Below are 16,427 nucleotides of genomic sequence, written 5' to 3' on the forward strand. Positions count from 1 at the left end.
TGATTGTGAATCATTGGAATATCTTTAAGATATCCCTCTAATGGTTCATTGTTATCCCTCTCAACATCTAATCATAGAATACTAGAATTGGAAAGGACCTCAAGAGATCATCAAGTTCAGTGCCCTTCCTTCATGGCAGGACTAAGTACCATCTAGATCATCCCTGATAGATATTTATCCAACTTGCTCTTAAACATCTCCTGAGATGGAGATTCCACAATCTCCCTAGGCAATTTCTTCCAGTATTTAACCACCCTGATGGTTAGGAAGTTTTTCCTAATGTCCAGCCTAAACTTCCCTTGCTGCAATTTAAGCCCATTGCTTCTTGTCCTATCATCAGAGGCCAAGGAGAACAATTTTTCTTCCTCCTCTTTCTTACACCTTTTTAGATACTTGAAAAATCGCTATCATGTCCCCTCTCAATCTTCTCTTTTCCAAACTAAACAAACCCAGTTCTTTCAGTCTTCCTCTAAAGTCATGTTTTCTAGACCTTTAATAATTTTTGTTGCTTTTCTCTGGACCTTCTCCAATTTCTCCAAATCTTTCTTGAAATGTAGTGCCCGGAACTGGACATATTCCATTTGAGGCCTAATTAGTGCAGAGTAGAGAAGAATGACTTCTCGTGTCTTGCTTACAACACTGCATCCCACAACCATGATTGCTTTTATTACTGCAGTGTCACATGGTTGATTCATATTTAGCTTATGGTCCACTATGATCCCTTTCTGCAGTACTCCTTCCTAGACAGTCACTTCCCATTCTGTATGGGTGATATGGATTTTTCCTTCCTAAATTAAGTACTTTGCATTTGTCCTTATTAAACTTCATCCAATTTACCTCAGACCATTTCTCCAGTTTGTCCAGAACATGTTGAATTATGATCTTATCCTCCAAAGCACTTGCAGCCCTTCCCAGCTTGGTATTATCTGCATACTTAATAAGCGTACTTTCTATATCATTATCTAAATCGTTGATGAAGATATTGAACAGAACTGGCCCCAAAACAGACCCTTGTGAAAGCCCACTTGTTATGCCCTTCCAGCATGACTGTGAACAGTTAATAACTACTCTCTGAGAATGGCTATCCAGCCTGTAATGCACCCACCTTACAGTAGCCCCATCTAAATTGTATTTGCCTAGTTTATTGACAAGAAAGTCATGCGAGACTGTATCAAATGTCTTACTAATGTCTAGATATACTATGTCCACTGCTTCTCCCTTATCCCCAAGACTTTTTATTCTATCAAAGAAAGCTGTCAGATTAGTTTGACATGATTTGTTCTTCACAGATGGATGTTGGCTGTTCTTTATCAACTTCTTATCTTCCAGATGTTTGCAGATGAATTCCTTAATTACTTGCTCCATTATCTTTCCTGGCCCAGAAGTTAAACTAACTGGGTTTAAAGTTTTCTGGGTTGTTCTTATTTCCCTTTTTATAGATGGGCACTATATTTGCCCTTTTCCAGTCTTTTGGAATCTCTTCTCACCTCCATGATTTTTCAAAGATGATAGCTAAAGGCTCAGATACCTCCCGTATCAGCTCCTTGAGTATTATAGGATGCATTTCATCAGGCCCTGGTGACTTGAAGACCTCTAACTTTTCTAAGTAATTTTTAACGTTCTCTTTTTTTTCACTCCTAAACCTACCCCATTTCCCCTAGCATTCACTATGTTAGGCATCCCTTCATCATCAAACTTCTTGGTGAAAACCGAAACGAAGAAACCATTAAGCACCCCTGCCCTTTCCAAATGTCAGGTTCCAAGTAAAGTAGCATTGTGTACTTCAATTACAAGATTAGTTTCATGGATCATTGTTAGCATCTTCATCCACATGAATGACATTAAAATGAATTCAGATTTGGATGTATACTTCTGAATTGACTTAAGTTCAGTGAACCTGAGATTCAAGTTCACTTAAAGCCCTTCTCACAGAGTGCAAAACCTGTGCAACGCCATCGATTCGTGCTGACCATTTCGTTGTTGATATTCTGTGAAGGGAAACAGGCAGATGTTGCTTCAGAATTTCCCACGATCAAGGACTGCTACTGAAGAGGTTGTACAATTGTTGGATGGTTCCAAAGTATGTACCATCCTTGCATGATTCAGTGCAATGAACTGCTGACAAGATTTAGTGTACAGTTGCCACAGCTGGAGGAAATAGTTTGGATTTTGCTTGAGAAGGACTGCTTGTACTCCATTGTACTTCCCAGTCCATTGGATCCATTGTCATAGGCTTGGCCAATGCATACTTGAAAATTTAATTAGAAGGCTTCCAGAATTTCTAATACATGAGTGGCGATTTCTTTTCCATTTTTTTCTGATATTATCGAACAAAAAGAATAATTTTCAGTTGAAACCTTTGAACTTCCTGCAATTTTGACATATCAGACAATCAAGATAATCTGTTCTTTATGAGAACAGTCTGGAGTTGCATTAATAAGAATTGAAAGGTACTTTGCATGTCGTATTTCTTTAAGAATTGTTGTTTGCACAAATGTCCCATACAGCTCAATGAACTCATTTTGTATTCTGGTAGACAGATTATGGACTTGCATGCATTTTTCACTCTCTTGTGATTCATGAACACGCTTAACGTGGCCTGATAAAGTGGGTCATACTTGCTAAGCAGAAAGAAAAAGAATGACATTCAGTATGAGCTTAAACAGTTTTTTTTCCAAGTTATCAGTTTCTGGGTTTATCACTACTGTTGTCATTTCTGTGTCTTAGTTTATGACCTCCTTATTTTGAGGCAGTGGCATTGAAATGTCATTGTGGGTACAAAGTTTTCATCATCAGAACTGGAAGTGTCACTGTCACTACGGTCATTGTCTAATGGCTGATGCGCCTTTTCTATGAGAAATGATGTTATTGACTTTAAACTCTCAGCTGCTGCTTCACTCTTGCTTTTGCTATCTTTTGCTTGCAATACTTTCAAATCTTCACTTCATTTTTATTAAAGGGATCTTTTAAAACACAGTAAAACACAATACATTAATTTGCTAAAGAGTATTAGTTATACAAAATGTTAGTTGTATACACTTTGCAATGAATATTATATAATAACAGTTTGGGGGTGTTACTTACTATGGCCTTTATTGCCTTATTTCAAAGTCTTGAAATTTTGTCTGTTAACATGTTCTCGTTATTAAATTCCTCTAATAACCGGTGCGTTATTATAAATATGAACATGGGGGTGATTGTCAGATTAGATATAAAGTTTATTAAACAACTAGAATTAAAAGTTTATCATCACAAAAAAGGCCTTTAAAGGTGAATTTAAACTGGATGAAGAGGTAGCTTACAGCTGAGCCTCGTATGGTCATTGTATGCAAAGACACACAAGAAAAAACAGAAATATGAAAATCTCTCAAGCAGAGGTAACCATCTAATTAAAAGATCAAACTCACTGTCAGACCAAGCAAAGTCACTTTACAGTAACTGAATTAATTATGACTTTCAAAATTTGAGGCCCCTCTGTCTCCTGAAGCCTGGGCCAAATGGTCCCCTTTCCCCCTGCTCCCCCTGATAGGGCCTAGTGGTCAGAACCCTTAAAAATCTGTCCATTTATCCAAATGTCTAGCTGTAGATTTAGCTGCCTAATTTTAGGCACCCAAGACTGAAAAATAGTCCCTTAATTCATATAATTTACTCTACTATTAATCTGTGTGCAAAACTAATTAATGGCAGCAAATATGGCTGGTGATTTTAAATGCACATTTATCCATAGAAATTATTTGTATTCCACAAATTACCAATTATATGTTGGTTTCAATCTAAATACATATTCACTAGTCGAAATGAATATTTGCCTGAGGGATCATTCTCTTGAGAAGTAATGTAGGTAGTATAACATTTTATGAAGAAATGTCTTTTTAATTATGAAAAAAGCAATGAAATAGATCAGTGAAATCCCCGTTGTATCAGATATTCAGATTTTGACATAAACTAATAAAACCCAGGAAATTGAAAGATAAAGTGGGTTATCTGTCCTTAATTCACCTTTTAAGAGAAAGAGAATCTGTCCTGTGGAGATAAAATCCTCTTATGAGGAATTTATTTTTAGAATGGCTCTGAATAATACCCTGAATATGATGCAAAACAAAAATGATCAGAATTGTGAGCATTTTGATTCTTTCATGGAGCCATCCACCACCAGTCCCCTGAGTCCTTTAAAGAATTGACTCCTCATTAGGCTTATGGTGACATAACATCTGTAGGACTTATGTTTGCAGGTCAAATTGTGCACTCATTTATGGCAGTGTTCCTATGCAGTTGAATGAATGCCAGATTGGCTCTACAACATTAGCAATCCCATCATTGGGGGGAAATATCTTTCATTGGGATGGTGCACTCACTCCCATGCAGGTGGACAGAAAATGGGCAGGAAAGGAATGGGAATTGGCTAAGTCTTGGCTCTATTGCCTCCTTACCAGCCAGCACAGCTGCGCCAACTAAAGTCTGGGGAGTAGCTTTCACGGGTATGAAAACAGATGATTTCTTCACTCTATAAATTCATGGTCTGTTTTAGTAAATTTCATAATCATAAGATTTTAAAAATCTTAAATTCCACAGTTTCATATATTTAAATCTGTAATTTGATGGTGCGAACTATGGGGTTGCTGATCCAAAATTGGATCGAGGATGGTCCTGCCAGCCTCACTTCTGTGCTGCTGCAGGTGGTGGTACAGCTTTCAGACATGGGTAGCAGGAGTGGTAGCTGCTAGCTGGACACCCAGGTTTGAATGCAGCACCACTCCAGCAGTACCAAGGAAGTGAGGGTGGCATGGTATGATATTGCGAGCTCTACTTCTGCTCTGCTACTGGAGAGCGCTTCTTCTTCCCCCTCCCCCAGTGGTTGGGAGTTAAAGGGGCCTTGAGCTAGCTCGGGGGGAGGGGGAAGGTAACAGTAGCACCCCCCAACCATAGAACTCTGGGAAGTTGCCCATGTCACCTACCCATAAGTCTGGCCCTGCCCCCTTGAAAAGTGACCCCCATGCTGCTAGTGGTGACACTGCCTTCAGAGCTGGGTGCCTGGCCAGCAACCACTGCTCTCTGGCTGCCCATCTCTGAAGGCAATACAAAAGTAAGGGTGGCAATAGTGCAATCTTTTCCCTCACCTTTCCCAGCCAGATTTTATGGGAGAGGCCAGGTTTCACAGTCTCTGACAAGTTTTTCATAACCATGAATTTGGTAGGACCCTACTGTAACAGCATGCTAGCGATGTGTCAGGGAGAAAATTATGACATATTGAAGAATGGTGCAAGCCAGGAAAATAAACTTACATTGTGAGATACAGCAGAACCCTGACAAAATTCCCACAGTAGCGATTAGAGGCTCCAACAAGATCAGGGCTGTTAGCTAGCTAGGCAGGCAATGTTATAATCTACCTCAGTGGTCACCAAGTCAATCCTGAGCACTCACAGTTGCTTGAGATCTCTGGTGGTGGAGTGGGGTGCTGCAAAGGCAGACTCCCTCTCTCTCATAACTCCAGACTTCTCGCTCGCTCCTGGAAGTGGCCAGCATGGCCCTGCAGCCCTGCATGTTTGTGGAAAGGCAGAAATCTTGATCTGCTGCTCTCACCTGTAAGCGCTGCCCCCACAGCTCCCATTGGCCAGGAACTGGGAACTGTGGACAGTGGGAGTTGGGGAGGGGGGGTTTCCAGTAGATAAGGGAAGTGGGAAGAGTGTGTTGTCCTCTCTAGGAGTGGCAGGAGTCTGGGACAGGCAAGGATCCTGCCTTAGCCTTGCTGTGCCACAGGCCTGGAGCCGCTCCATGGTAACCTCTCCCCAGCAGGAGGCTGCATCCAAACTCCCAGCCCTCCTCCCGGTAGCCAGCACCCCAAGCCCGAGTCCAAACCCCTATGCCTCCTCCTATACCCTCAATCCCTTTCTATATCCCAGGTCCAAGCCCTGAGCCCCTCCCAGAGCCAGCAGCCCAACTCCTCTCCTGAACCTCAAACACCTGCCCCAGCCATGACTCCCCTCTTAGATCCAGCCACCTCATATCCCCTCTTGCACCCTATGGATTCCAAACCCCTCCCCCAGCTCTGATCTCCCTTTCAGAGACAGCACTCTGTACTCCACACTCTGCCCCATCCAAGCCCCCTCCTGCACCCAAATGGCCTCCCAGAATTTGTACTTGTCACCTCCTCCTGCACCCCACACCTCTCCCCCAGGCACAGCCCAGTGCCTTTGCCCACATTGCAGACTCCTCGGCCCCAGCCCTGAGTCCACACTCCATCGTGAACCCCAATTCCTTGCCCCAGGGAGTGAGGATGGGGGAGACCAAGTGACAGAGAAGGGGGGCAGGGTTGAGAGAGTGGGTCAAGGCCTTGGGGAAAGGGGCAGGGTAGATGCTGGACTGCCCTTAAATTCAAAAAATGATCTTGGACATAAAACATTGGCGAACACTGGTTTAGATAGATAATACAGATAAAAGACACAGAGGTGAAGTCATTTGCCCAACATCACACTGTTGGAAAAAACAGGAGTAAAACTCAAATCTGCAGTCCCCTAGTGCGAACATGCCTATGCCTTAGACAGTATTATGTGAATTGCATCCTTTTCTGATTAATGTTTTAAAATAGCGTTAAACAGATGTGGTAAAAGCTTTCCTACAGAAAGGATATACAGTAATTCCTCATTTAACACTATAGATATATTTCAGAAAATGATCGTGTTAAGTGAAAATGTGTTATGCGAGGTCAATTTTCCATTGAAAATAATGGAAAAGATGGGGGTTGCGTTTCAAGTCTGTTGGGACCGGGACATAAGATTGGGGGAGAAAGGGGACTGGGTTACAGCAGGGCGGGGAGGTGTTTGGCTCTGGGGATGGGAAGGGGAGGGGAGGAGAGGAGAGGGATATTGGGTTGGGAGTATGCCCCTGTGATGGGTCTGCTCGGACCCGCACTGCGTCCGGCGAGGGAGGAATGGCGCATCAAGCGGCGAACCCTCCGCCGCTTTGCAGGGAGGCAGGGGAAGCCCCGCACAGCCACCAGCGAACGGCCGGTTGGGGAAATCATGTTATTCCAGGGACAATCATGTAATTAAAAAAAGTTCCCTAAAAATAATCGTGCTATCACGAAAACGTGTTAAGTGGGCACGTATTAAATGAGGAATTATTGTAGTTCATTTTCATTGGAGGGCTTTGGTTTTTAAGATTTGTCATTAGTGTGATATTGAGCAAAGAACTGAACCATGCAGTAAACTAGAGGGGTGGGGAACAGGACTAAGTCATAACATATTACACTGAGATCACTGTAGGAATCCTGTTTTGTGTGATTGAGTTACAGCCAGTCTGTAAAGGGCAATCTGATGATTGCATTGACCTGCAAATGAGTAATTACTCTTTGAGCATTAATTGAGGAAAAAGCGTTCATTGTTGGCAAACAACTGCATTAGACAACAACCATCTCCCACTCCCCTTCTCCCGCCGCCCCCCAGTCCTCCTCCTACCCTAAGACAATGGATCTGCCATTACCATCTCATACAGAGTCTGTAGGTTTTTTAAGTAATTCAGATACATTCAGTAGTACCAACAGCACTGGGCATTTCATTATAGGAGATAGTATTGACTTTAATATAATGTCGTATCTTAAAGGAACAGTCAGAATTAGCACAGAAGAGACAGGCTCCCCTCCTTATATCATCACACTTATAGTTATAAGGAGTTAGTAACTCATCTCTCATTAAAATTGAGACAAGATTTTCATTTAACAGCCAGTTTTTCTAAGTGCTCTAAACCCATCTTTACTCAGATTGCTTGAACATTGTTGTTCTTCATCAAAGGCCTTGGATGGGTTTAATGGTGCAAATTTGGCCACATAAATATAAAACCTCACTAATTTCCATGAGTGATTAAGAGAGCTACAGAGAACTGCTTATTTTTTTGCAAGTGAGCAAATATGAGGGGACCCTCCTAGAATAACAAATAGTAATATAAGTACTTTGTTCATTTATGTAGTTTTAATTCTTTATAATAATTTTTTATTATACTAGTAAATGTTCTATCTTTACTGCCTTTGTAATGATAATATCAAAGCAATATGAGACCTCATTTCATGTATTCTGAGACGTGGAATTAATTTTAAGTACCATTAATTTTTGTACTGGAATTATGGTGCCGTAGACCTTTCTTATTCTCTCATTACCATCGGTTTAGATACCATGTCCCCACCTGCTGCTGCATGTAACATATTGCCAAATGACTGGCCCACATAGAGAAGGTGGACTTAATCCTGGTTCCTCTAAAGTCAATGACCAAAACTCCCATTGACTTCATGAATCAAACCATAAGAGAATTCAATTCACACCTAGGAAAGTGAGTCCTTTGTTCAAGTGGTACTGCCTCATGCTTTTGGTGCAGGGATCTTTCCCTGTTGACTGTTGTTGTTTGACTACATATTCATCTCTTGATGTTGTAGAAAATTTAGTATGATATTGTATTATACTATTTGAGAAATAGAGTGTCACTTTATGCTATATGACAAAAGGAAGCTGTTAAGTTTGTGCATGCTACCTTTAGTGTGGCATTTCCTGACTTAACAATGGAAAAACCCTACATTAAGATTTAAAGGTTCATGAATAGATGCAAAAACATCAAGATATACTAGAGCTAAAATGACACCTTAGCCCTATTGACTTACATAGGTTTTACCTCCCTTAACCAGGACTCTCTGGTCCAGCAGCATCCATGGTCTGACAGGACCACAGATGTTCCTGGACCATAGAGTCCAGGTATAGGGAGGTCTGGCCACAGGGCAGGAGCAAGCGGGGGGGGGGGCTGGTGATTCAACTGGGAGCCCTGTGCAGGGTGGATGTCGCAGCAGGGAGATCTGGCCCAGTAGCTTGGCAGTAGCAGGGGGCTGGAGGTTGCGCAGCTCCAGCCCTGGCAGGAGCGGGGCCAGCAGGAATTGAAGAGCTCTGGCCCAGGGAATGACGGCTGGGCAGGCAGCAGTGGAGGAGCTGCAGCCCTAGCCAGGGGACTAGGGCAGCGGTTTAGCACAGGCCAGGAGGGGAGGGATCTCCTCTGGTCTGGCAAATCCCCTCGTTCTGGACCAGTCAGGTCCCATGGGAGGTGGACAAGGGACGTCTAACCTGTGTCTAGGCATTGTGGTTCAGTATTTCATTTCAAGACCATAGGCTATTTTTTTTTCAAATATCAAAACTAAATTTATAAAACACAAATCCACATTTCACATCTTCACAAAGAAGCAAAATGAAGTGCATTTATTCCTTTTCCAGGTCACTTACAATTATCCTATTTGGGGGGCAAATCTTGATATAGATTTATGCTATATTAAGGGCCTCATAAACCAGAGACAAGTTTCTTAAAATATGGCTTTATTTCTAAGCCTTAATAAGATACCGGTCTTTGAGGATCCATACACATCTCCCATGCTCTGTACAAATGAGATCTACAACACCATCTTTCTTTTCCCCCCAGCCTCCATGGTGGCTCTCCCTGGTGGCTCTGTGCATTTGTGGTTGGGGCAGACATATTTCATTACTCCTTGCATCCATCTGAAACAGCATTAGGAAAAATGAGTCCATCAAGGGTACTGTACCACTATACTACTTTTCTGTAGAAGTCCATGCTTGCTGGGGAACTTACTTACAGAGGAATCCTTTGCAGGGGTGCAACAGTACTATGGTGCTAGGGATTTAGGGCAGAGCTGGAAGAGACTCAAGACAATACAAAGGAACACAGCCACTCCGTAGAACCCCAATATCCATGGGTTTAGTGTGAGATTTCTCAGATTCTTCTTTGAGAGGGCAAATCCCACCTAACCAATGGAAGAATTCAGAGGAAATTCTGCCATATTTCTAGCCCCTGTGGGCATCATTTTTCCTCTGTGTGATCTCAAAACAAGCCTGCTTATAAATAAAATCAGTGCAGTCATTTTAAAATTTTTGAATATTTATGTGTGGCAAACCAGTTTTTAAAACTCAATACAAATCGTAGGTACTCAGCATCTCTTTTGATCAAGGGGAATTTTGCATAGGGAGATACATAAATATAAATATATATAACTCTGTCTTGTGTTTTACTTACTGCAGGCCTAGACAAGTGAACATAATATCAGCTTTCAAAGCAAGTGTTCCTTTGTATCTAGTGGAGCAGTGGTTATGACAAAAACATCCAGATAGTTAAGGCATTTTTCATACATATTTTACTGGGCATGTTTTTTCCAAATATATTTTTCCAAAGAAGCTTAAAGAAAAATGTAAGATCCAGTGTTTTATATCTTATAAAGGCACCACAGAATTCCATAGCCATGTCTGTCTGTGTAGAGAAGTGACTAGAAATTATGACCACAGGAGTTATCGCTAAATTTTTCTCTAAGGAATTCTGAACTTTAATCATATTTATGGTATTTTGAATGAATTACACTAGGACTGTCGATTCATCTTAATTCAGTGGAAACTTAAGGAAAAATATTAAGTAATAAACATAATTTAATGTGTAAGAATTTATTTCCCTACAACCCCTAGGTTTTAGTCATGATTACAGAAAACTTACTGACATGAATGATGGTTTTCCTCAGTGTGATGGGAACTCTGTGGGTCAACATCAGCACTATGTGAAGATGCATTTAGCACCTCCTGCTGCTAAATGACCGGGTTATGTATGGGTTAACTATAACCTCCTCTAATCCAGAGTTTTATTATCCTGATCCTATTCCAGAGCTAGCTAGGAAACTTAGCTGGCAAAACTCTTTTGTTGAGCTTTTGAGCAAATCAATTCGCTCCCACTTGAAAATCTTCAATTTCCACACATATCTAAAAATGTACATGATGCTGGTTTACATAGATATTAGAGTTCAGTACCAGTAGGGTTGTACACATGGCATAAAATCCATGAAAATAAAAATGTATAATTGTACAATGTGAGACTTCAGTAAATATTAGCCACTGATCCTGGGGTGTGGTAAATTTCCATTAGCTTCACCTAATAAATTGATGCTGTATATGTATCCAGGTCTATGGGGACAACCAAAATGTTAGCACAGTGTATTTCCACGCTGCTTTCTTTTTGCGGTTCTGCCAAATATAAGCTTTTAAAAAATTGTTTAGTCCCTGCTGCCCACTCACTTCATCTATAGTCAGGGCAGCTCTGTGCCATTCTAAATAAATGCTCCAGTTAACATGACTTCCTTTTAAACTGTGAGGCTCAGAGCAGTCTCTGTATGGTGGAACAGGATTGTCAAACAATAGAAGCCCGGCAGAGGCTGAGGAGTTGCAGAGTGTAAGGCCTGAGGCCTAAGCAACAATGGTTGAGACTTTGCTAATATAAAGCAAAGTTAAGCTGTGAGCAAGAGGCAGGCCCTGCTCACAAAATTTGGCATGACCTATGTTAAAGGTGTAAAACTCTAACTGGTACTAGGCATGGGCCGGAAGCACATTCCACGGGGATGGTAACAGAACAGTTCATGAAAAAAACATTTTGGTACCAGCACACTTGCCACCGATAACAGGGACATACTGACCCAGGTTCAGGACAGGGTCTAAAATGACATCATGATACATTGTGCTTGAACCAGGTAATGAGAGGTATCTAAGTAACATCAGAGGGTAGCAACCTGATACACCAGGAATGAGGTGTAACTTGTTTGTACCTATGTTTAAAAATGTACCCTAAGGAGATTGTCCTTGCCTGGCCTAGGAGCAACAAAGGAGACCGTGAAGAATTCTGCCATTAACTGAGCTGGTCCATTGTCAGGCGTTATCTACTGAATGTACAGTAGATACATGCATCTGACGAAGTGGGTCTTTGCCCATGAAAGCTTATGTACAGTATAAGTTTTTACTGGAGCTTATACATAAGTACAGCTATTACTGTACTTTGTTTGACTATAAATCTGGCCTTGTGCCTTTGATATTTATTTGATTTTGTCGTATTTGGGGGGCTCACTCAGAGTCTGTTGTATGGGCTATCTGTATAGAGCCAATACAATATACAAGAGGAACAAGCATACAGCTGAACAGTTATCATTGGATAGAACAAGATACCTGTCAGGACACCACACCGGTGAACTCTGACCCACAGTAGTTTGTCTTGTAAAAGTGACCACATCCCTGGTTTCACTAGTTGGTGCACAAGAGATAAATATGTTTGTTATGGCAAAGGCCAGGATGGACACTTGCAAAATAGCAAATGAAAAGGTCAGTCAGAAAATACCTTAGGGTCTCTTCAAAGGATATTGTAAACTGTTCACTCAAAATTATTTATTCGTAGTACTTTGCCTTTGTTTCTGTCAGTGGGCTGAATTCTGCCCTTCATTACACCCTGGAAACATCAGTTAAGTGAATGATGTTACATGGATGTAAGCAGGTGGAGAATTTGACCTAGAAGTATTGTCAATCCTGGCTGCTTAATAATGTTGATCTGACATCCATATTTTTAATGCGTACCTCCAAATAATTCAAACCACTGTTACCATGTTTTCCCCCTGCAAGTAGGTAAATCTTGAGTTTTGCCTACCGTAAGGACCTTACCTGGTTGGCTCATGTTTTTATCATGGTTTTTGAAGTGCTGAAACACTTCTCATGTTGTGAGCTATGAGTTATACTATAATCTGTAGTAGTTAGGCTATATCACTATTGAAACCATTGTCAGCAATAGGTAATTTTCATAGTTCAGAAAAAGTGTATATGTCTCTATCAGAAGACTTATCCGGCAGTGTGAGCGGTGCAGGAGTCAGGGCAGGGGGTTGTGTGTGGTGGGGGGTTCAGAGATGAGGGTAGGAGTGCAGGAATCAGGGCAGGGAGCTGGGAGGTGTGGGGTCACTCAGGACGGTTGTTGGGGTGCGGGAGTCAGGGCAGTGGGAGAGGAACTCAGGGCAGAGGCCTGGGGGAGGATCACCGGGGCTGCCTGCTGCCGTGAGCACTGTTCTACAGCTGCCAGCCATCCCCAGCTCCTCTTGGGGGGCCAGGACTGCAATGCTCAGCCCCGGCAGGATCCCACAGAGGGGACTGGGGCTGCTGGCTGTGGCCGAAGGCTGGGGGAGGGAGATTGGGGCAGGTGAGCCACTTCCTTGAACTGATGGCAGCAACATGGAGAGCCCTGGCCACAGCTGGCCTCTCTTCCCTGTGTGGCCACCCCCCTCCCCCCCCCCCCCCCCCGGTGGTAGTTCTGCAGTATAGCTGTTCCCCATGCTCACTGCCCCCAGTGGTCACTCTGGAATATAACTGTCCTTTCTGTCAGCCCTCTCCCTTTCTGTGTTATGTAAAACAGTCAAATTTCAGGCACATCCCATTTCCCTGGCACATCCAAACTTTGACCTTGCTTTATTTTAGGATAAGACGAGGCTGCACACCAAATTTGGTAGGTATAACTCTTACCATTTAGGAAGAGTTCTTGAACAAACAGACGATGCAGACTGACAGACACACAAATTCTCTAAAATATATATAGACAGATGATGACATCATCATTGGACAGTTCCTAGAGATACCGTGTTTTATAAAAGAGCAAATTACACTATGCAGTCACATCTTAGATCATATAAAGTAAAATGCCTAACTTATCCCAACTTGCTTTCAGGCAGGCAGTGTGCTATGCAGAGCAGAGAAACGTTCACAGAAGTTTCAGGTAGCGGTGACAATATCCTTTCCTACTGTGAATTTCTTTAAGACACAGTCCATAACTATATTTAACTTGATTGCAAATCAGCAGATCTGATTGTGGTATCCCTGGCTGAATGTTTTTATGTGTTTCATAAAGATACAAAAGTCAGGTGAAGCACCTGGAAGGCAAGTAGCATTTCTCTAAAAACAAAGCAACACAGCACCTTCTCGGGTATCAGCTTCCCGGGTAGATATCTCTTTCACAGTGGTTATGTCAACCATATTCAGAATATGACTAGGAGAGAAAACAATAGGAAAGTAGAAATTCAACAGAGAGGATGGCCAACTAGGAAGACTTAGTGGACCTAACCCATAGTTGCCTGCTCTTAACTATCACATTTCCAGTAAATTTTGCCATATTGAATAGTTTTACCTTTGCCTATCAGGGAAGGTTTTACTAGTGGTACTGATATAGGTGTCTGAGGTTAGTTATACTCGTATGACATCCACATGGCTTATTGTTTGTTTAACCCTCTTCACAAGCAATATAAAATAAACTCGGAAACGCCCTTCTAATCGAATACAAATGTCCACATGGTATTTATATGTATACAGCTACATTGGTTTAAATTCACACCTTTGGCTACATTGCAAAAACTTTTCTGTTTAGATGTGACTTTTTAAGAGGTTTTCCTTTCCTTTTTTATACCCAATGCTGAGCAGAAAAGAGTAGTTCTTGCTTGGATATGGCAATAGGGATGCAAGCGGATAAGAATCCTTGTGTCTTTTGAAATAGAAAAAGCATAGGGGGAAGATAAAAAGCCATCAACTCCAGAATCAACTGTACTATTGCCTGCACAGTGGGATATATTCTAGTTAAAAGTGTTTTATATTCTAGTTAAAAGTTTTATATTCTGTGGGATCCTGCCGGGGCTGAGCATTGCAGTCCTGGCCCCCCAAGAGGAGCTGGGGATGGCTGGCAGCTGTAGAACAGTGCTCACGGCAGCAGGCAGCCCCGGTGATCCTCCCCCAGGCCTCTGCCCTGAGTTCCTCTCCCACTGCCCTGACTCCCGCACCCCAACAACCGTCCTGAGTGACCCCACACCTCCCAGCTCCCTGCCCTGATTCCTGCACTCCTACCCTCATCTCTGAACCCCCCACCACACACAACCCCCTGCCCTGACTCCTGCACCGCTCACACTGCCGGATAAGTCTTCTGATAGAGACATATACACTTTTTCTGAACTATGAAAATGGTTTGCATTACAGTATATACTGTGAAATTATATGTATTATTATAAAGCTCTGTTATCTCTGCTTGGCTTCTTTGGAGGTAGGGGTTCTATGATAGACGGGGGATACCTTTGGTTAAAAAAGTAATAAAGAACAAGAAATTCTTGCTTCCTTGTCAGTTTTCATAAAACTTTATTACTGTCTTGCATTATTGTTCCATAAGAGTGGTGAAATAGTTGTGGTAATATGAACATTCCCAATATACACAGAGTTTTCTTAAGAGTATGAGAAAATATTCCAAAGGATGCTAGCTGTGAAAGGATGTAGAGTTTCCAAATCACTGCAAAATTGGAGATGCTTTGATGTTTTGAAGTTGATGATGGTGAAGCTGTGACATGCACATTCTGTATATCCCATTGCTGCAGAAAATGCAACCCTGTTTCTGTTTATCCGTATTGAAATTTCAGTAGACTATAGAGCCGTTCTCAGAAAAGGAGATATTTTTGCTGTGTGGTATCTTTAACATGTTTTACATACAAAGCTCACTACCAAGTTTTCTGCTGTGCTTTTTCCTAGAATGGTTTTACTCCTTTATACATGGCAGCTCAAGAGAACCACATTGATGTGGTAAAGTATCTGCTGGAAAATGGAGCCAACCAGAGCACTGCTACTGAGGTAAAGCATATATTCCTTTTCTATATACTGTCTGATTTTCCTTTCCCTGGTGATCCAGATTATTTCTGAATGAGTATAATTGTCAAACCAAATATTTCCAAATTTTGGACCAAATTATACCACTGTGCAAATTTTTCTGTGTGTGTGTGTGTGAGAGAGAGAGAGAATATCAGTTGCCTTCACAGTGCTGTTTTTCTCCCCATGTTCAGAAAATTCTCATTGAGTCTAGGGATTAAATTTATGGCCCGATTTAAGTCAGTAGAAAAATTCCCTCTGACTTCTGTGGGGCCAGGATTTCATTCTACAGTCTATGTATGACTGATCCAGTCTATTGTCTCCCCATCAACCCCATCGTAAATATGCAGAAAAGTGAATTTGCCATTGAGGGGATGTTCCTTCAGCAGCATCTCGGAGAAGATGACACAGCAGCTTGGCTTCCTTGGAGCTGCACTGCCATTACCCTGGTGTGAAGAGTACAGAATACATGTTTTTTTTGGTGAAGCCGTATGCCACCAGCACATTCTGGGAGATGCCAACTCTCTTCACCTAGGCAGAAATACAGTGCACCACGCAGGAATTACAATGCCTCACGCAGGAATTTCTGTGGGGCGGTGCGAGCTGTGGAAGGGGCTGGTGACTGTCCTCCCCCTGCATCCCTGCCCCCCGCTCCCAAGTCCCACCACTGGCTTCCCTCCTAGGTGAGGAAGGGGGAATCAGACCCAGTCTTCCCTGGTTTGCCAGAGCAAGGGGGAGGGAGGCTGGGGCAGTGCACCTCCCTGCTTTTCCCTGGCCGGCCAGAGCACGGGAGATTGAGGCTGGGGCAATGCCCCGCCCTGCTTTCCCTAGGTCGGCTGGAATTGGCCCCATGGCAGACCATGAAGGACAGTGTGTGTGTGAGGGGTGCATTCGCACCCTTTTCACTCTCCCTCTCCCACCTATGGGCCTGATACA

The 16,427-nt window shown here is 42.5% G+C and overlaps 1 protein-coding gene across 42 annotated transcripts in view; it reads left to right on the forward strand.

Annotated features, from left to right (window-relative positions):
- The window catches only part of ANK2 (ankyrin 2), a 602,743-nt gene that overhangs the window by 441,038 nt on the left and 145,278 nt on the right, over positions 1–16,427 (forward strand). For all 42 annotated transcript variants that reach the window (XM_075929766.1, XM_075929759.1, XM_075929765.1 and 39 more), the window contains one exon: positions 15,378–15,476. In XM_075929766.1, the coding sequence (XP_075785881.1) occupies positions 15,378–15,476 (99 nt within the window). The remainder of the gene's footprint in view (positions 1–15,377; positions 15,477–16,427) is intronic.

Source organism: Pelodiscus sinensis, chromosome 5, assembly GCF_049634645.1.
Source record: "Pelodiscus sinensis isolate JC-2024 chromosome 5, ASM4963464v1, whole genome shotgun sequence".
Lineage (NCBI taxonomy): Eukaryota > Metazoa > Chordata > Testudines > Trionychidae > Pelodiscus > Pelodiscus sinensis.